This window comes from Balearica regulorum, chromosome 8, assembly GCF_011004875.1.
Source record: "Balearica regulorum gibbericeps isolate bBalReg1 chromosome 8, bBalReg1.pri, whole genome shotgun sequence".
Taxonomy (NCBI): domain Eukaryota; kingdom Metazoa; phylum Chordata; class Aves; order Gruiformes; family Gruidae; genus Balearica; species Balearica regulorum.
Genome location: NC_046191.1, coordinates 3,871,285 through 3,893,197, shown reverse-complemented (window position 1 = coordinate 3,893,197; position 21,913 = coordinate 3,871,285). Strand labels below are relative to the sequence as shown.

General features: G+C 43.6%; 1 protein-coding gene across 14 annotated transcripts in view; it reads left to right on the top strand.

The window, feature by feature from the left end:
* Positions 1–21,913, top strand: part of NFIA (nuclear factor I A) — a 254,670-nt gene that overhangs the window by 137,067 nt on the left and 95,690 nt on the right. For 9 of the 14 annotated variants that reach the window (XM_075759241.1, XM_075759229.1, XM_075759238.1 and 6 more), the window contains exon 3: positions 11–76. The exons of the other annotated variants lie outside the window; for them this stretch is intronic. In XM_075759241.1, coding sequence (XP_075615356.1) covers positions 11–76 — 66 coding nt within the window. The remainder of the gene's footprint in view (positions 1–10; positions 77–21,913) is intronic. 14 annotated transcript variants of the gene reach the window in all.

Below are 21,913 nucleotides of genomic sequence, written 5' to 3'. Positions count from 1 at the left end.
TGTTTTTCAGATTCAAGTCAATCTGAAAGTCCCAGCCAGCCAAGTGAAGCTGATATTAAGGACCAGCCAGAAAATGGTAAGTTCTTACCTGCTGCTCCTGCTTTGGGATATTAAAACAGCCCATATTTATAAAGATTTTTTTCCTATGTCTAATAGAAAAAGATTATTCAGAATAATTGACATGGGATAGCTGCAAATAGGCTGTGTACTCTCCTCATAGTTAAATGCTACTGTTTCACTAATTCAGGTAGCATTTGTTTCTCCAGTCCTGGAGAGAGACATTTTTTTCCTTTAAAAATAATTTTAATTAGGGAGATGCCATTAAAGAGCCTGCTGTATGCAACCCTTATCCTTATTCCTCCGTAGCAAAGGCTTTCAGTCCCTGGGCCGTGAGTCATGACCCCCTAGGGGTGTGTGCTTCATAGCTTTCATTTTTATCTATGTGCTTTTAACTTCATTTTGTTTATTGATGCTCTTGCACGACACACTGAAGTACCTAACTTTCGGTATGTGGCCAGCCATCATTTTAGAGTGCAGGATCTCAGATAGTCCCGCAAAACAAAATGGTTGCTTTGAAATATGTTTCTGCAGACCCATTCTTTACTGCAAAAATCTGTTAAACAAAAACTGAGCAGCAGCACTCCCAAATGTTGGGAGTTTCAGGGCCGGACTGCACACCTGCACAAACGTTCAGGCAGGTACCCACTGCGGTACTGATGCAGGTGCTACCAACGTTGTCTGTATGTTTTCACTGACGTGCTTTAAAGGTTTTAGGTACTACGAGTAAGCAGGTCAGGGAGGCTCAACTACAGCTTGTTGCTCCATCTTGAGCTTATTTGGAAGTAGCAGCAGGACTGTGAATTTTGGGAATGCTAATGTTCTTTGGACTGGGACTGTTTTAAGGTAGAAGCAATAGTTTCTACTGAATCAATGGCTTGCATTGTAAAGCAGCCTGAAAAATTCATTCAATAATAGGGAATTTCTGTAGGGACAAGTACCTGTGTAAGGGAACAGCTTCTCTCCCTCTTTAAATAAGTTATACCTCAACAATTTGTGTTGGCTCCTCAGCAACTGAGTTTTGTTTTACTACTTAGAAATAATGTCTCCCAAAGTGAAAGTGATTATTATTAATAGTTTTTCTTCACTTTTTTATCCGTAACCAGTTTGTTTTTTTTTTTAAAAGACCTAAATGTAGATGGGGGATCTGCTCTTCCAGGGTTTGCTGTGCATACACAGAAAGGAAGAATTTGTGTGAAGGGTTTATGTCTCTAAAACCTGTCACCATTTTGGGACATTTCAATCCATCTCATGTAGAAATATTGTATCTATAATAATACTACTGTGATTGCCCTTTCACAGAGCAACTAACTGCTTTTGCCTCAAATCCCTACAGCTGTACGTGTGTTCAGTGTGTGTTTTGGGGACTTTATTAGCAGCTGAACAAGCTGCAAGTGGGAGTGAGGTTGAAGGGCTGCATTCACATCCGGGCTGCATTTGGATCAGGGTTTAAATGGCAGATAGAATTAAGGGAAGAAGAAGAGGTTTAGGCACATAAAAAACTTCCAAATACGAGCCTATATTGTAGGACATAGACCATAGGGCTCATTGGGCTGGTACGATTTTGGCTTTTGGGGTTCCTGTATTTTCCTTCCACTGAAATATGAAAGGTTTCATATTTTGATATATTTTGTGCTGCTTATCTCTAAACATACCATCGTACAACATTTCTGTTGTTTCTGAAAGACAGTGCCTAATTTCCCTTATCAATCTTGGTCACAGAAATTCTAATCTGTAGCCAAAGGATTGCGAGGTTAAGAGAAGAACTGACTAAACTGTGATTTTGTTCTGCCAATTCTGCTTTTTTTTGTGTGTGTGGGGAATTTGTTGCTTATATTTATTAAATCATATTTTAATTTAGAATGTATTAGGCACCAAGCATGTTATTATTTTGTGTTTAGATAATATTCTTCAGCAGCTATTAAGCCACAGTTGTTCTGACCCTGCAGTTTCGTAGTCTTAAGGAAGCCTGTTACTCAACAACCGCCCCGAAAAGCAGCAATGTCAGTGTTTAATAATGTAAAATCTGTAAGAGCCTAGTGAAATGAAATACCTCTGATTTGGAGCCTGAGTCTTCCTTGTAAAACAAGCTTTTAGTGAATTCATGGAACTTTACTGGACCTGCAAAAGGTACTTTTTTTTTTTAATAAACAGGAAAAAGATGTTTCTTTTTCTCAGTTTTACTAAAGGGTGTTTTTCCCCACCACAGCAGAAGCATCCTAACTGATTACGCACCTTTTGCAGTTGCCTGTGTGGGAGATTTTCTTTACAAATGCCTCTAACGCAGTCTGTTGGCCCTAAAGGGGCTGCTCCCCCTGGGCAGACGCCGAGCTCATTCTCAGCACACACAGCCCCCAGCTTGCAGTGTACCCAGTGTGTAGATCAACACAGATCTGCAGCTCTTATCTACTGAACGTGAGGATGAAAGCAAAACTGCAGGCTTTAGAAAATGAAAAACTGCACGCACAGAAACGGACACAATAAATCATATTAACTGCGTTGTTCTACACTTGCTGTAGACCCACTTCCACAGGGCCTGATCCAAATCCCTCTGGAGTCAATGGGAGTCTCGTAATTGATTTTACTGAGAGTGGGAATGAGCCCACACAGAGAGGATTTTTTTTTTTTTTAGACCGAAGAAAAATAGTATTGTGAATAATCTTATTCCCACTGACGCTAACAGCAGAATGACCAGACTGAGGGCAGATTTGGAATCACTTTGCATTTGTCTGGAAGGCACAAAGAAGTGTATCGATTAAGTACTACCTTTTACATGCATGCATTCCTTCATTTTAAAAAAATAAATCTTTAAAGGCCTTGTGAGGGTTATACAGCCTCTCTACTTGCCTGTTAATATCCTTTCTGTTCCACTCCATAAATTCTAGAGCTATTTATTATACACATATATTTTGCATACCTTGAGTAATACAGGTTCAAAAGGGTCAACTATACAGCCCTGAAAAAGAAGGCCTCCTACTACAGATTTTAATTTATCATTTTAAATTGTGTGTGTTATTTTGGAAAGCCTGTATGTCTAACCTTCATTAAAGTGAAGTTCATGGGGAAAAAAAGGTTTTCTTTTTTAGAGCCACTCCTTTTTTCTAGTGGGTTTTACAGTTGCATTTTCTGGAGCAGAAGCATCACAGAGAAGATGGTGGCATCTGCTCTCGGTGGTGGCTTTAACACCAACTCTAGCCTTTCCTTCCGCCTTCATTAAGCCAGAATAGTTTTTAGGCAGTCACTTACCTGATCACTACTGCAAAAATTTACAGAAATATTAAGCTTTTTTTTTTTTTTTTTTCCTAGAGAGAGAGAGGGATGCATAGCATGACGGTGTTGAAAAGCAAACATGCAGGCGAGACAGGGTTCGTTCGTGCATGCATGGTCCAAGGTCCAGGTGTCTTGGAACCAGGGGTAAAGCTAACATGTAACCACATGGTGCAGGCAGAGCCGCTGTCTCTCAGGTCCGTTAGCATGGGAAGGAGATTCTTGGGGAGAGGAAGAAACCCCAGAATTTGTCTGTTTGTTATGTGGGTGAGGAAATTTGCAGAAGGGGTGATGAAAGAGGCCAGCAACTTCATTTGAAAGGCAGGAGCATGTTCCAATGTCTTGATATTTTGCTCAAATGAGGGTTTTTTCTGACCAGCTGGGTGAAACACCCGTGTGGAAAATTCCCCACTTTTGTAGTTGCCTAATGGTATGTAAAAGCTTCATTTCAGTTGGCACCGCAAAGTGATTTTGCAATTCACCCAATCAAAAAACAAAGTTATTGATTTTAAAAGCTTGTTAAATGCACTGGTTTGGTGTTGTATTTTATAAACAAACTAGTTTTCAGTGAACTGAGGATGACAAAATGGCTAGTCTGATGTAGTGAAGTGACTGCATGCCTGGGGATCAGGAACAACTGAATTCCCAGCTCAGCATTGCTGTGAACTCTCTCTAGGGCTTTTATTCTCTCTTTCAGTCGTGGATATGGCTATCGGATAGATTTTCTTTTTGTAAGTAGGATTATTTTAAACTTTTGCAGGAAAACTTTTCAGTCTTTGGTCCGCAAAGCGGGGATATTTGCGATTCTAGCTTTCAGAGATTCACAGAATATTACAAGTCAAATCCTGCTCTGCTCCAGCAGGAGTTTAACTCTGGAGCAAGGCAAGGAGGGCGTAGCACAAGCTGGTTAATAATTGTGGCACAGCACTGTGTTACTGCTGTCAGTAAATGGATGTCAGACATCCACCAGGCAATGTTTGCGTTTGATGTGGTAGTACTGGAGAATTAATAACTGCAGCACGAAGGTACGCACGAAGTGTGCTGTGTAAAGCAGAAGAATGCTGTGTCATTTTCTACAGACAACTGGTGCCTCTCGAGCATGCGGTATTGTGATTTGATAACTCAAAGTTGGTAGCACACCACTTGTATTGTAGATTAACAAATTCTTTTTAAAGAAGTTGGTAAATTCTCCCATTTCAAGTGAGCAAGACAGCACTCATTATTACAGCTGATTACAAATGTGTGCCAAATTCATTGCTCAAACAATTTCTGTAGAGGGAGAGGCATTTATCTAAAAAATAAAAATGTTTAATGCCCAAACCAAATGCTTTTTAGTTTTAATGTATTCTTGCTGCTTTGAGCTGCAAGTACCTTAACAGCACTGCAGGAAATGAAAGGCACATTGTTCTTTGTAACATTAAAAAAAAAAAAAAGAAAAAAGAAAAACAATGATGTACCGTAACTCACAGAACTCGTTTTTCAACCCTGCAGTAATTACACTGGACTTGTAAATATCATCTGTGAATTCTTTGCTTAAGTAGGGCTGGACTTGAGTATTAAGCCTTAAAAAAATGTTTAAGTATATGCTTACTTTTCCATGCCTAGAAACTTAAAGGAAGAAATTCTAGTCCTCAAGCTGGGGAGGGGAAGAGCAGGCAATAGTGGGAACAAATGCAAAGAGAAGTTTCCTTTTCTTCTTCTCTAGGCAAGGCTGGCCGTGGCAGGCGTAACGCAGCTTTGGCTGCAAGGAAGGAGGGGATTATGTGCAACCTGGTAAAATGCAAAAGCAGCTTGTGGAACGACCTCTCTGCCTTAACTAACAGGCTGTAGCGTCCAGCCGCTTTTTGGATGCTTGCTTTCTGGTCCCCAAACCTGGCAGTCTTGTTTCGTGCAGTGAGGTAGCTTCATTCAGCCATGGAACTGGGGCCGCCTGGCCTGAGGGTTAGGCATTCCTCTCGGATGCAGGGTTCACTGTTCAAGCTCTCTTCTCAAGCTGAGACAGGCAGAAAGCGGAACTGTTCTTTGTTGTTGTCCTCACCATTCAACTACACTGTAAGTTAAATGGTAGCTGAGAGACCTTCGATTCATTCAACAGCCGAATTTTTAACTAGTAAAACCAGACTGCCTTCCCAGGCTGTGCCTTCTTCTCAGGCCATGCCTAACCTCCCGTTTCCACTGCTTCAGGTGGAGTCCAGCTGCTTCCTGGGCTCTCTCGGCTGTGACCAAACTTGATGCCAACCAGCTTTACACTTACCAAGGAGGGTGCTGCAAGTGTGGCAGGACTTAAGGTGTCTGTCCTTGGATAGTCCCTTCATTCCCACCTGGGGGGCGCACCGGCATGAGCTGTTCTCCCAACACATGATGCTGAAACTGGTGCCATTAGAAAGTACGTTGTCTCAGATGACTAACATTCCTGAAACACCTCATTTGCAGCAGATAACCAAACCTTGCAGAGAAAGTTTTCTAGCAGTTACAGTTGCAAACAGGGTAATACAGTAATGGCAGCTTTTATTAGTGTTCTTGTTCATGGGATCATTTGCATCAGAATCTTATAAATGCAAGAAGACTCCTCTCTTGTTTACAGAGCAACACTGAGGAGTTATCACAGCCTGAGGGACTAATCTAAAATTAACTTTGCTTCAGAAAAAAGCTTTAAAAAAAAAAAAAGCCTTTCGCGTTTTCAATAAGGAATCTCATAGCTGGTGCTGAAGTCAAAGCTCCTGGTGATGTCAGCCTGTTTGCACCTTTGTAACTTGCCAGGACCAAATTCTGAATGGATTTGCACCCTTATGGATCACTTTGTCTGCCAGGAACAGCGATGGGGATATTTGTCCAGACGTGAAAGCAACAGCCGAGCAGGAGAGCCCTGCTGGGGCTGGTCTCCTCTGCTGTCCCGCGGGCTGGACAGAATCGGCTGTAGACTCTAACAGACCCATCAGCTTGTGAAGGTCTGATGAGGTCCAACCTGTGTTTCATCACCCCCTGAGAGAGAAAGTGTGCAGGCAGTTCTGAGAGCCAGCGTTTCCCAAGGAAACAAAAGCAGACATGTCTGGTTATAAATTTAACTTATGTGTGATTTAGTCTTGAATTTTTTTTCATCTTATTTCATTGCAGATAGATTCCAACAAGAACTAGAAAGACAGTATTTTAATCATAATAGCCTAGAACGGAAACTTTGCAACATCCAGCTGTATTTCCCAGCCAGTTTCATGACTGTCATGAAGAAGCATCTGAATAATTAAGAAAGAAAACACCACTTTTCCCTATATTACCATACTTTCTTTGAGATTCGTGCTCAAAGTCTTTTGTGGTCCAGATTGTGAGGCACAGTTACACCATTTCCAGGATTTAGCGGGTCCTCTGTTAGGCTCAGGATTTAGCCTGCTTATCAGTGGCTGGCACTCTCTTGAGGGGACACTGTGATGGCAACAGCGAAGGGTGTTGACTGTCAATCCGGTGAGATACGCGGTCGTCAATCAGGGTCAATTCTGCAGCAGCCAAGTGGAGAGCCTTTCTCATCAGTGACCTGCAGTGTCTGAGACTTGAGGATTGACAGAGGACTTCAGTTTTTACTGCTGCTAACCATTAACCTTCACAAGCAAAGCATTCCCACAAAAAATTCATCCAAGGCGAGTATGACAGGAAATATTCAAAGCATGAAATGAATGCTTATAGCATGACAAAGCAGTGCTTGAAAGACATGAAACGTTCATTACGCTTGGAGTGACTGAATGCTGCAAAAGAAAGGAGAAAAAAAAATGTGGCTAGAGTATATATTTTTATTTCTCCATATGTGTGTACAGGAAAAAGGCAATGAACCTTTCCAGTGGATAAGGTGCATAAATACAGCTGTGATTATTCTAAGTCATTTCAAAATATATTTTTATTCTGTTGCTCCATTCCATTCCTTCCCGCGTATATTTATCCACAAGATAACAGCAAGGGCCATCTAGAGGGCAGCTTGGAAATGGGCTGGCCGGGAGCCCCCTTCTAGGAAGCTCCGGTGCCTTGGTGAGGAGAGTTTCCCTCCCTTGTTCGGCAGGGCCAAGGCTTTTCTTTGCCCCGCAGCAGTGTCAGGCTGCTGCCCCCTCCTCTGCCATGGTGCTGGGCTGGGGGCAGGCAGCCATGGCAGGGCACTGCCCCCATGTCCGTCTCTTCCACCCATGTCCCACCTCTGCCTGTGGAGAGATGCCTTGGTGCTAACTTCAGCCTGGGGTCCTGGGAAGGGCAGCTGGAGCTCTGAGAAATCGCCAGTTTTCTCTACAACCGTTTCTTTTTTTTTTTTTTTTTTTTTTTTTGGTATGTCTTCTTGAGAGACTTGCTGTTTAATTAACAGTTGAGTTGCGTTGTGTCAGAGTAATTGCTATCGCCTGAATGGACCACAGGACGAAGGATGCTTTTGAGTACCACACTTGCCCACCAAGAAGCTGAGCACTTAGGGAAAGAAGTTTATTTGTGGTATGGGCATCATTTTAATTTTCTGTCTAGTAGAGAGGGGAGTTTATTAGAGGGAAAAGGATGTGATGCCAAGGCCTAACTTGCAAAACAAAACCCCAAACCTATCTATTTGTCTTTCGATGTAAGAATTTCCTAATGCCTGTAATGTAAGACAAAGGGAAAATTTTACTTGCAGGAAAATTGCCTTCCACAATAACCAAGAAAAAAAACACAGAACGCCCACACCAGAGCAGCATGATCCAAAATGTGAACTTTTTACGCCTCCCCAACCTTCTAGGTTAGGCTTCCAACCAAGTGATCTTTTATTATCAACATGATATACCCTTGACATAATTTGGCGCAGTAAAGCTTCTTCTGCTGAACTCGTGATTTCATTTACTAGATCTGATGAAAGTTCTGTGAACCACAGTAAAATGTGATAATTAGTAGTTTAATTCTTTTAGGGTGTGCGTATTAATTGAAAAGGCTTGAACTATAAATACAGGGCCTGTGGATAAAAGCACACTCTGAAATCAGTCGCTTATCCGAAGTATTCATTACTTCACATCTATTTAGGTAGTGTCTCTTTGCAGCAGTGCCAGTCGGCTGTTGCGGTGAGTGGGAGCCCTCCACTCGGAGAACACAACAGCAAAATCCAGGCTGACTCGCCGCTGCTCTCATGCGATCGGAAGCACTCCCTGGCCAAAATTTTGCCCTCTGTGGTCAAACCACTGGAAGTTAAAAATGTGTGCCGGGAGCCGTGCTCTGCAGAGGAGCCACTGAGGCGCTGGCACTCTTGCTGTGCAAGCTGCAGCACAGAAGGGGCTGAAGGCAGCGATGACCAGCCGGCCACAGCAGCGTCCTCTCCCACTCAAGGTGGAGGCGATGGTGCGGTGGTGGGTAGCAGACTGCCTGTGTACTGCACCCGAGGGGCACATCTTTCTGCTGCTCAACAAGCCCACCCAGAGCACCAGAGGTTCCCCGTGATTCGAGTCCCAGCCAGCCTGGCACTTTATGACAAACCCTCCTACTTCCACACTTACGTTCACTGTATTTGGGACCACCAGCACCAAAACCTCCGCCGCTTCAGCCAGAGTTTGGTTCATTTGGCCGTGAATGTCAGTGTAGCACCACCGAGAGCTGCGATAAGGGATCGTGCTTTCTTGCTTGCGCTCGTGTTCTTTTGTGCTGACTTCCTGACCAGTGCAGGAGGTATTTTGTTGATTCAAGGCCTTTTCAAATACACATATATACTATGAAAATGTATGTTGTTATTTCACACCTTCCCCTGGTTTCTTTGTGTGGTGTAGTGCCTGGATGAATCATACCTGGTTTTACAGGTACAAGGTGATTTTCATTCAAATGGATTCCATCCTTCATACTCATATTTGGTTTGCACACTCAGAAAAAATCTATATATCTGTATATATTGCACATTCCTGGGTTAATTAGGTGCTTTCCGATTAACCTTAATTTTGTGCCTCTGAAGTTGTGTATAGGAGCGAAGAGGTGCACATGAAGAGCAATGCACAGCTCCTGAAAGCTGTATGCTGGACTGTTGCTGTTGTCAGGAGAGGGCACTTTGGTGAGAAAAAGCCCCATCACTTCTATAGCTAATCAAATACTACTTTTTACTTACAGATACTACTTTTTAATTGCAGAAGTTGCTAAATAGGAAATGGAAAGAAAGTTTAGGGTGACTCTCACAGAGCTGCAAGAATAAAATCCCCTCCGAAGCCTGGCTGTAGTCTGACTGAAATGGAAAAATACCAGATCCGTTTCTTGGAAAGTGAGAAGGAGGCTTTTATTTGCAATGGTTTGCAAATATTTTCCCAGGAGCGAGGTAGCGAGCATGGCAAAAAGGAGCAGGAGGAAGGTGAGGCGATCGAGCCACACTTGTAAACATACTCCTTTAACTCTGCTATTGTTATCTTGCACACAAAGGGCGCCGCAAGTTGTTTACAGCAGTTGATGTTATTCATTTCTGCTCCTTTTTCTCCCGTCAGCGCCGTATGTTCAGTTATACGACTTTTTTTCTAGGTTGTGATAGTGTCCGGACAGATTTTGGTGGAGGGGGTGGTAGAAAGGTGCCAGTTGATTAAATGTGCTGCTTACTATGTGCATTTCATGTCTGCTGTCTTAACATTTTTTTGTTAACCACTGTTGCAACTGAAGAAAATGCTGAAGTTTGACAGTTGGGAGTTACTGCCGAGTATGTGCTGTAAACTATATCATCCCTCTGCCTTCTCCCTTTCTCCCCCTCCTGCTGAAACCAAATGATTTATAAAATGCCTTCACATTCTTGAGTGAGTTCACACTATCACCTCCAGGCACTGCATTGAGGAGTCTTAGGAGTGGATGGGAAACACAGATCTGATAGCTGGTATTTTTCTCTGAAAGGGGAAAAGAAAAAGGCAAAAAAGGGCTGATGATTAAATTTAAAGGAGAAAAGTTTCCTGCTGTGCCCCAGAGTAAATCTGTAGTCAGTGAAGCACTTTCTAGTAAACAAGAGATGTACGTGGTTATAGTGGGTTTTTATTATTACACACTGCCATTGTTTTCCATTTTCATAAGATTCAATTAATGTAATCATTTTAGAGTGTCTCTAATCATTACCTCCCACCTGCCCTCGCTCATACTTGAAGTGAGGGGATCTGCTGCAAGCCACACTCTGGGATGAGGAGCCGGCACCTCGCTCCTCTCACTGGCAAAAGGAGGCACAAGAAAAAGATAGGGCTGCTACAGGGGATCCAAGTATTTGTCGTCTCTCTCTGGCTTTTGCGGAACGCGTGGCCGGCACCCCAACCCCTGCCTGCAGCGCACCGGCCCATGGGCTCACCAGGTGCCCACGGGCTCACCGCCGTGTCACCCCCCTGCCCCAGTGCACTGGGTGAGAGGGAAAAGCGGGGCTTTGGTGGTACAGCGTGACACGAGGTGAGCCAGGGCACAGAGCGGCAGGTTCCTGCCACCCTTTAGCCAGGCACAAGGATGTCACACCATCTTTCAGACCGCCGTGGGCCAAACCCTTTGCTGGCATTTCTTCTCCCGGGATCGTGAGGGAGGAACACTTACATAGCTGTAACACTGGCTCACAGAGAATCTAGACCTCTGTCCCTGTTATTTTTCTCCTTCTGTTCCTTACTCTTAAAATCGTGTCGGTAACAGAAGGCTCTTTGACAGCTGCATCCCCATCTGAAAACCTGCTGGTGTTTGGGGGGTGTCCCCACCTGACCAGCTTTGCAGTGCAGACCACCTGCAATTTTCCCACATGTTATACCTCAAAGTCCTTAAAAATCAGGGAATTCGCTTTCAGGAAATTTCCAATAGCAGAATGCAGGGAGCTAGCCGTCCCCCCCACGCCATACAGAGGGGAGCCAATTTTATCGTACAGCAGAGCATGCCATAGCTTGAGCTGCAGGAGGAAGGGAAGAGGTGAGAAGCAGGAGAGGATGGGCAGCAGCTTGATGGACTGAGGTAGCTGTGGTTTTGAGGCAGGAGGGGAACCCCACAGATTTTTATGAGGGAAGGCTTAGAGCAGTGATATGGTAGTGGTCCACAGCTCAATTTAAAGCAATAATAAAAGGGCCTGGAAAGGATATGACAACCTGAGCAAACAGCTAAGGCAGCCCAGTATTAGTGAATCCAGATTTCTGTCTGTCATGGCCATGAAGGATGCCTTTGCAGTAGGACAGGGAGCCGTCCACTGTTAGAAGGAGAGGGAAGTAAAGATCATCCCGTGTACAATATAAATGTAAGTTGTTATTACTACTATTGCTATGTCAGCCGTAAACTGTTCCCACGAGAACAGAGATGCAACATCATTGAAGAAGAATGTCTTACTGTGAAATGGGCAGCAGAAACACTGTGGCATTATCTGCCGGGTAATGAATTTACCTTGGTGACAGATCATTATTCCCTCCTGCAAATGAACCAGATGAAGGACAGGAACACAAGGATAATTCAGCAATACTTGTCTTTTACAGTCTTCTGACTAAAAAACAAACAAATAAAAAAAACCAAAACAAAACAAAAAAATCCAAACCCAGAACAACAGCAAGTAGCCAGATATAAACGTAAGGATAAAGAAGCGTGGCATGTCAGAGATAGTGCCTGTGGCAAGATAGGAAGAAGAAAGCAAATTTTCTTTCAGGTCTATGCTAACATGGTTTATGGACTTCTAAGGCTTGGATTTCATCCCACCTAACACTAGGCGTTAAAATGAGGCACCAGCTATGAACCTAAAATCCTCACTCTCCCTCTATAATCAGCAGAGATACTGTGTCTTCTGGGAATTCATCTCTCTCCCGTTGAACCTCAGGGAGGTTTAAAACTGAGATATTTCAGGTTGATGCTGTAATTGCTCTGGACCTGAGATACTGCTGCTTTAGGAAGTCACCCACCCATCTCCTGCTCGTCCTGAAAAGCCAGAGTAGACAAAGACAGAGTTTGCTGCAAGAGCAAAGGTAGATCTAGCAGGGCATGGTAACTTGGTTGAATGATTTCTTCGGGGTACAAGAGTGGACCGTGTATCTGCTGCCCACATGTACTTTCTTCCCTCTCTGTTCTTCTCTTGACTTATACAAAATGGGAGTTTCTTAGATAAATTATGATTTTAAAGAAGTGTTTATGTGCTCTGTGGAAGAATGCGTCTAGGGATGGGCATACTGGCAGCAAGGACTTCCTCCTCAACTCATCCAGTGAAGTTTTGTTCTAAACTGCCCAAATGAAGACATTATTCAAAAGTAAAAATGTTCTGTTCCATTTCTTGTTTTCATTCTTTTATGCGTCTAGGGACTAAACTGCTATGAAAAAGAGCCCATTCTCACAGGATGTCTTGCCTAATTTTGCAGACAAGAGAGGTTCATCTATTCCAATTATGATGTGATAAGAATCTGAAATGTTGGCATCACATCCATCCTGAGTTGAACTCTGAGTCTTCCAAAATCCATCCATCATTATTTTTTCCTTTATTTCTGTATTTCAGTACTGCAGGCAAAGAAGGAACAGAGAAGAAATGCATGCTTATGCATTATAAACCATAATGGATGGGTTTCCTTCTTACCTGAGTTGCTTTAGTTTAATGTAAAGGTCCCTGTAAGTGGAATTCCTTTTCCATTTTCATTCTTTCTGCCTGCTCAACTGCCACTTATCAGCAAAAGGTCTGCTTTTCATGTAAAGTCAGTCATGGTACAGACTCTCATAGTTTACATGCAGAGTACTGATGGCTGCCACAGGGCAGGTGAGCCAGGCTGCTAAGCGTGGTCCAAATTTGAAGTTCTAGGCTCTGTGGTATCTTCAGATTGTCCCAAATACATGCAGATAGGGTATTTGACATAGGGACTCCACCCCGCTGCCACATTTCTGCATCCCTGTGTATTGCACTGTGCCACATGAGACTGATTGCTGGGGAGGAGTAGGAGGCTCTAGAGATTCATTTCAGGTCCTCACCTGTATACCAAGAGTGTGTCCAAGTTGCTGGAGGCAGCCTCCTGGGGCGAGACATCCTACCATTGTCATCTCAGTTCCTTGAGGCACCTCCCCTGGAACCACCATATCTGCCACACGTGGGATGAGCACGTGAAATTAGATGAGGACTAAGAAGATCCCTCTCTGCCCCTTCTGTTTACTTTGTTAATCTTGAATACCTCACAATACACTCACAATTAGTGAACTTGGAGGCCCTCTTTGGGCTACAGTCTGAGCTGATTACACAGAGAAAATAAATTCAGTTCGTGTTCTGGCCTGACCTTGGCCTGAACCTGAGAAAGTGAATGCCCCTATCACACCAACATGTGTCTGTAGAAGTACAGTAAACACAAACGGGGGTCACTGGCCCTCTCTGTCGTACAGTCCCAGGCCAGGAGTCTAGAGTTTTGGGCTGTCCGCCCAAGTACTTGTTAATAAATGTCCATTCTTAGTCTGTAAAGGAATGTAGACAGGGCATCCTGCCCTACAAAACACAAACTTAGAATAAAACAGAAAGAGAGTCTCAGTCGTCGTGCAGAGCTCTGCTGCTGGTCTTTACATCCAGCAGACTCTTCCCACTGGACTTACGTTGCTAGTTTGGGACGTGGCTGGGGGAATTACCCACTAATACACTGTGGGTTCTCCACCACCGTCTGTAAGCGTAGTTGCCTGCCTAACCCCAAGTGCATCAGTCCTTGGGAAGTCAGTCGATAAGTCTGTGGGGCTTCCTCAATACTTGGAGGAGGCAGAGACCTGGCATAGCCTGGGCTATGAGACAGGAGAGCCTGGATCACCCAGTGGAGGGGTTGTGTTGCTTCTAAGGGACATGATGAGAGGGTGACATGTTCCTTGTGGAGACTCATCGGTGCCTTTGCTAGTCATCCCACCCTTTCGTTCTTCTCTGGAGATGTCCTACGTAACTCGGGTGAAGTTGGTTCAGACCTTGGTGGCCATGCAGAGGTTCTGTGCCTCACCCAGAGGCACTTTGCTCTCAGCAAGCTGGCAATGAGGACAACCCTTTCAGCTCCAGCCCTCAGTCTGTAGTGCCTCTGTGGAGAGGGTGACTCTGTACTGGGTGTCTCTTTGCTGTCTAGACAGGAGTTGCAAGCCCATACATGTTAGGCATATGGTGTTTGTCTACAGTGCCCTTATCTGCAGCCATAAGGTTTTGTGCTCTAGGTCTTGTGCAAGGTTGACATGTCCCTAGACAAGCATTGCCAAGCTTCCAGACCCAGCCCTTTGTGTCTTCCTGCCACCAGTATATTAGAGCTTTATTCCAGTGACTTACCTTGGTACCCTGCTGTCCAAGGTGAGACAGCCCAGGTGCTGCTGGAGAAATGCTCATGAGGTTCCCCCCATCTTCCACACAGGGATCTCTTAGGGTGGCCCCAACTGAACTTCATGAGCCTGGTAACGTGGGCAGTCAGGGACAGACTGTACGTGTGTTGTCATGCTGTGACTAGTGGAAAGTCTCTTTCCTCCCCAGCCACGAGGATAACTAACATGTAAACCTAGTGGAAGTCAGCCTACTTGGGACTAAAAGTTATCGAAGTTAGGAGATTATTGGTCTGTACAAAGAACTGAGGAGTAACAACCTTGCAGAGAGAAAACTCCAAGTGATACAATGGAAGGGACAATAGGTAAACAGAGTAACATGATTTGCATTGAATTTATTGGAATTAAAGTTTGCTCACTGGTGGTGTCAGTGGAGAAGGAGTAAGAAGCAACTCTGAAGGGAGAGGAATGCCCCCGGGGAAAGATGGAGCTGGCTGATCCTTGTGACTTAGCTTCCATGCCCAGCATCCTTATTTTTGTGTCACATTTATGCTATCTAATCTTCAGCAGATATTTCTACAGCTTCCTTTATTGTGGTGTCCAGCCACAGTCTTTTAAAAGTGCCTTGGTGTGAAGAGAGAGGGGTGCCAGGAAGGGAGAGTGGGAGGAAGCAGCTGGTGAAATCGCTGGGTTTGTGTCCGTATGGCCCAGCAAAGCGGGGCAGGAAAGCTGCCCGCCCTCGCCTGACCCTGGCCCCACCAGCTCCTCCTGGACACTGGGCTTTTCTAGAGAATTCTGCCATGTGTTCCATATATGTGGATTATTCCTATAACTATAACATGTAAATTAAAAAAACCCACCCCTCTTTTCATAGCCCTCTAATTCTGTGTCCGCAGGGCTTCAGACTCCCTCGGTTCAGCTCCGAGTAACCTTGGAGGGTACGCTTAGCTACCACCAGCCGAGGGAGGGTTTTATAGATCCTAAAATAATTACAGCATCGCTGAGTCGAGTTGTATAATTTCTTGGCAATATACTAATTAAAACTGGATATTTACACACAACACTTATTTAAACTTCAGACTTATTTAAAAGAACCTGCATACTTATAATAACTGTATATCATGGCTTTATTGAGGACCATGTTTTTCATGGAGATTGAATTCCTGAGCACTGTTATTAACATAAATGAGCCCACGGCTTTATGTTCAGGACTGAATACTTCCAGGGCATCTGAATCATCCTGGTATTTCATTCCATCATCTAAAATTATTTTTAAAATACTACATTTTTTTAACTCGCTGTATTATGGCAATTAGAAATCGCTCTCTGTTTACTAGGAACAGGGAGTCCAGCAGAGCTGAGTGTTTAATGTGATGAATAGTGTTAGGAGCTCAAAGAAAAGTCAGATGCGTGTCGACACTTATCAAAGCTGTTCTGCTGCTCAGAATGACTGTTCGTGATACTTGTTTCATGATAAACTTCCTCAGAACATGATGTTACTGGAAAAAAAATGATCCACTCTGAAAATACGCAGGTGACACAGTTGAGTCAGCAGCTTGCAACAGTGACACAGGCTTACGTTTATAAAAATCCCCACCGAACTTTTGTCTTCTGCGTGCGTATATTATAGCCTTAAAGTCTGTCGCCACAAAAGTGTCCCGTTTCTTGTGTTCACTTGGTAGCTGTTTAACAAAAATCTTCCCACCACCCTGATGAAGAGGTGGATTCCTGGGCTTAAAAGTCTTAAGAGTCACAAAACTTGCCTCTTTCATAAGTAATTCACCGTATAAATGTTAGTATCTCCAGTGACCACTGATACCTCTGGGGAAACGATAAACATGGAAAAATAACAGACCGCTGTGGAAACCAGAAAATCCTACCTCCCGCACGAGAGGGTTTAATTATTGAAGTTGTGAGCATTTCCCCGTGCACAAGCATCTCAGCATTCATAGGTGGAAAGTACCTCATGCTGTGTTTGAAATATCAACTGGATTTAAAAGAAGGCTTTGTGCTTCACCATGGACCTTTCTTAGCCTCCTGCAGATGGTCCCTATTGCTGAAAAGAGACATGACTTGTGAGATGGGGAGACCTCCATGCCGTTTTTTCCTGCTGTCCTAATCCTGCTTTATACCCATAAAGGACTTCAGTCCTTAAGCCCTTACCCTCTTTCTCCTAAATATTAAAATTATTTTCCTGAGTGTCATACCGTATTAAAGCAGAATGAAAATGGGTTTAACAATTGCTGGCATGGGGCTTCTGTACAGCATGTGTGTCACAAATCATGTCACTTTTCAGCAATAGGGCTGCTGCCAGCGGGAGGCTTAGAAATGCTCATGTTAATCAAAAATTTTAATTTCAAATCAAATTGACAGTTTACACATGGTGAGAAATGCTTCTCACCATGTGATATTTCAGTATGCTACACTGGGCAAAATGGGTGCACTTTCCTGTTAAGAATTTTGACTGCGGTATCTGCAAATTTATGGGTTTCAGTGTATTGGGTATGGTGAGTAGTTGATCTAAGGGAGCCCCTTGGAGAATAGGAGACAGAAGGGTTTTCATGCAGCCTGGCACTGGTGAGCCGCTGTTGGCACATGCTGCTGGAGAAATGACAGGTATTCAATAAACATCACTATGGTTAAGAGGAAGATTTAAAGGAGGGAGGGGCTGCAGTGCTATAAACAGGATTTGAAACAAATGTGCTTATTTCAGTCCGTGATTAGTCTGAATACCTAAGTATTCCACACCAGTTTTTAAATATCCTTACATTTATTTTCACACTGATGTTCTTCACACAGCATCAACAATAATATTTATGGCATTAATACTGTAGCTAAATTCTAATTTGCAGTAGTGTAAACCCAAGTAAACTCTGCGTGTACCGAGCCACGCTCCATCGGTGTGAAGACCGGAACGTGGCTACATGTCACACTTAATGGCGTGCAGCCCCAGTGTCGGCTCCTACAAGCCCCTACAAGCCAGCAGCTTCCTAGAAGTCAGGGTACAAAATTCAGGAGGCAGAATTTCAGCTGATACTTGAGGAGTAAGGAGCAAGGACAGTTGATGGAGTGTGTGTGATCAAGTTGTAGAAACCGATGTTTTCAGGCGGTACCAGAAATATGATGCTGACATCAAAAAATGACCAGCTGAAAAGAAATTATCCTTACATTATTCTCTTCAGAAGGTTTTTCAGCTCTCTGGGGGCTCCTGAGGTTAATGCGATGCCTAGCTTGTGACATTGGGGCTTTCATTTTACAAAGGCCTTGCAGGGGGAAAGGAAGAGGGACGGCACTACCCATCTTCTCGTATCTCCCCCTCCAGTGCCCGTATTCATCATTTGCCTCCAAGGGTGAGAGGGTGGGTGGGTGCCCATTGCTGGTAGCCCAGGGAGCACCCTGCAGCAGCACACACCATCAGCATCCCCGGGAAGCCCAGGGAAACCCGGTGGTTCCTCTGGGCTCGTTTGAACATTGAGTCATGCTTCGAACTGCGAAGCTGAACTGGCAGTATCACCGCAGACCTTGGAGACCACAGCTGTCACTGCTCTTGTAACCAGGGTTGATATGAAAATATGAAGATAAATAACTCCTTCATATTATTATTTTCAGGGAGGCAGGCTTTTCTTTTTATTACTCTTTTTATTGTTGGATGCCATAAATATTCCAGAATTATTATCCCAGGGTAGATTTCATCTCATTTACTTCGAAAGGCTTTTGAGAAGCACATTATTTTATAAGCTGCCAAATGAGTATGACCATTTATAATGATTTTTCTTCTTTTCTTTAATATTTGCTTTTTGGATTGAGGACCTGAAACAGAAATATGCTAATTTAAGACATCTGTTGTTTTTCAAGCTATAGGCCTCTATTGGTATTAATGCAGTCAGTTATTTATCGAATTTGATATATGGTAGAGAGGGAGATTCTTAATTTTTATCATTATATCAAAAAACTGTATTTAACTGATTTCTCACCCACATGAGTACTGAAAAGTACCCTACAACATGAGGAGTCATCAGAAATTAAAAACCACACCAGACATGTTAGATCTTAGAATGGTTTCCATTGCACAGGGTCTTTCAACATGAACTTAAAGGGCTTTCAGTGTTTCAAGAAGACCTTTGTCTTCAAGAGAAAGGAGCTATCCTTGTGCCCTCCACTTGGATAAAACCTGACATGATTGATTCCGATCTGTGATCGGTTCATTAACAGTAATAAGTTGCCATTAATTCCACTATCTCTGCACTTAAATACAAAATGAGCTGAATCTCCTAAGAGGTGAAGCTGCTGTGGATCTGTGCAGGATCAGGCTGCTGGTGACACAGCTAGCCTGATACCACCTTTGCTCTGGTCCACAGTTATTAATTTGCAACCCAGACTCTGGAGCTCAATGTCGTAGGATCACAGAATCCCAGACTGGTTTGGGCCGGAAGGGACCTCACAGCCCATCTACTTCCACCCCCTGCCATGGGCAGGGACACCCTCCACTAGCCCAGGTTGCCCAAAGCCCCATCCAACCTGCCCTTCAACACTTCCAGGGATGGGGCATCCACAGCTTCTCTGGGCAACTTGTGCCAGGGCCTCACCATCCTCTCAGGGAAGAATTTATCCCCAATAACTAGTCTAAATCTCCCCTCTTTCAGTGTAAAGCCATTACCCCTTGTCCTAGCACTACACGCCCTTGTTACTATTAGAGATGCTAAAACGCCGTATGAAAGGCGACATGCAGTGAGACATTAATGTGCATTTCTGTTCTGATTCACCTCTGGAGAATGCCCATTGTGGCAGGTCGGGTGGATTCCCTAGTGAAGGGGTGAGAGTCCTTTCTCCAAGCCACCTCCCAGCACCTTCAGGTGTTGATTCCCGACAGCCACCATGAGCATACAAACCCTATGGAAACGGAGCTGAACTTCAGCACTGGTATCAGAAGTGCACCCACAAAAATTAGTAGTGCTTCACCATTTTACTGTCTGCTAGATACGGACTTCTTAGCTAAAAACCAAAATGGCAAATCATTTACCAGTGGTTTTGCATATTGTGAAGGGTTAACAAAACTTTCATTATCACACTCTATTAAGCCAGGACCAGGAAACAATTTCTAATCAACACTCAGATCTGGGCAGGGATTGTGCAGTCTTTTGTAGGAGGCCTCAGATCTGTGTTCTCTATTCTCACATGCTCACTTCCAGCTGTTGTCATTGAAATCCCACATAATCTCCCCGGGTCAAAGGGCAGTCATCCATGACTGCCGCTGTTAGGAGGTTATGCTGATTTCTGTTGTCAAATATTGGCCCTTTTCTCTTTCAATCACTCCCATTCTACTTTTTTTAACAAGAAAGATCCAGCCTAGAATTGTATTACATGACTTTAAAGTCTTAAAAGTGTTCCTCTATTGTACTAACACGACATGCCTTGGACGGTCTAATCCATCCTGCTATGGGCCACAAAGAAAGTTCTGGTGCTTCTTAAACCTCAGCCAAAGGCAGGTAGGCGAGCCAGAGAGAATAATGGCGTATGTGACATGTGGCCCAGCAGTTATTTCATAAGAAAATGTACAATTTGTCCAAGGTGAGCTATTGCCGTGGCATTAAAATTAAATTGGAAATAACAAGCTGAAATAGAAGTGGGAGCATTTGTCAGGGACCAAGAGAGGTTTCTGCATCACCTTTAATGCATCTTGCTTAACTCTTCTATAAGAAGTCCGTGAATTAAAAATGTGGTCTAATTTACCATTAAAGGTTTATCATTTACAAATTTGAGGGCTGCATTTTGTACAAAGCAGTTAAAATGAGGCCGTTGTGCCAGCTCTGGGGATCGGCATTTGGGGTCTGTTGGTAAATGCAGCTTTGGTTGCAGCTACGTGCGATACTCAGGCCTGCGTGCAGCTCCCTCGCTCTGTCTTCCGTCTGGACGGGAGAGACATTCACTTGCACAGAGTATTGCGGCTGGCATAGATGGTCTCTTCAAATCCACATTTTTTTAGATACAAAGTTAGCATGTGCAGTTTGGCCCTACGGATTTAGCTTTCCTTTTCCAGAGCGGGATAGTGACCGCATGTCTCCGGGGGAGCCTCACCACTGCTGCCCCAGGCAGGGTGAGCGGGTACAAGCACTTGGGCAGGGGCTGGAATCAGCCCGGGCTGCTCCCCCGGCAGTCGTGGGGATGCCGTGGCTAGTCAGTCCAGGCTTAATAAACTCTCCTTCCAATTAAGCAGAGTGTAAATTTTATGAAGGTCTTGACTGAAGCACGAGAATTCTGCCCTTTCCTTTTTGCCGGAGAACACAGATTAGGACTGTCACTCCCATCCTTCCCAGCCAGTGCAGCCGTGGAATAGCTAATCTTTTGGGAGTCCTCGGGGTGATCCGGGTTCCCTCTGATAACATCCCCCCTCTCAAGGCCTGTATGTGCTGTGTGATACAGACGTTAATTTTCTAATCAATATTATTGCTCCACATTGTTTGTGAAACACAGGATTATCTAGATAGAGGATAAAACCAAAAGGAATCAAGTTGCAGTTTGAGCAGAGAGGGCTTTTCTTTTAATCAGGCATTTGGTTAAGATAATAGGCTTGAGACCCTAATTGATTATTACTATTTTAAGGTTTTAAGATGGCTATGTATAGTGAGATGCTGAACATGAAAAAGGCTTTAGAAATGGCTTCAGTGCTAGTTTGGGGGACTTGTGTAATTTCAAAATGCTGAAAAGGAATTAAAGTCTCCCATAAAGCTGTTCTCCAAAGCTTAATACATTGTCCCGTGGACTGTAGTGGAAGAGAAATAACTGGATTTGGACTTTTTCATCTTCAAAGGAGTAACTCTTTCCTGTTTTTATTTACGCTTGGATTTCAGGAAACCAGCTGTATCTCTGTTTAGAAAATACCTTGTATATTTATGGTGCAGTCTAACTATTTTATAATAAAAATAATACTGTTGGATTACACAAGGAAGCCTGCTAATTAAATAACAATAATACCGTGAGCACCTTGAAAACATCTTCTGATATTCAATTAAGGAACAATAACTCGATGAACTTTAACCTATAGACCATATTCAGACTTTCTACATAAAAGTAATTGCATCAGTCATGATTTTCTCAAGCTACAACACAAGCTCTTGATTGGTAGCTCAACGTCTGAGACTCCTTTTTACAGCATTAATTGGGAAAGCAGACAATACTCTCCCTGTAAACTAGATTTTAGGACGAAGGTTAGTTGCCTTTGTACACGTTTACTCATTGAAATAGGAATGTTTGCTTAATAATTCAAAACAAATAGCATTAGACAACAAGTCCTAATCCTGATTTCTCCTCTGCCAGTGTAAATTAGGAGAAAATTAGGTGAAACTCTATTTGATCAGTGTAGAAAGACTTGTTTAAAACTTCTTTGAGATCAGAATTAGGCTCCAGCAATTCA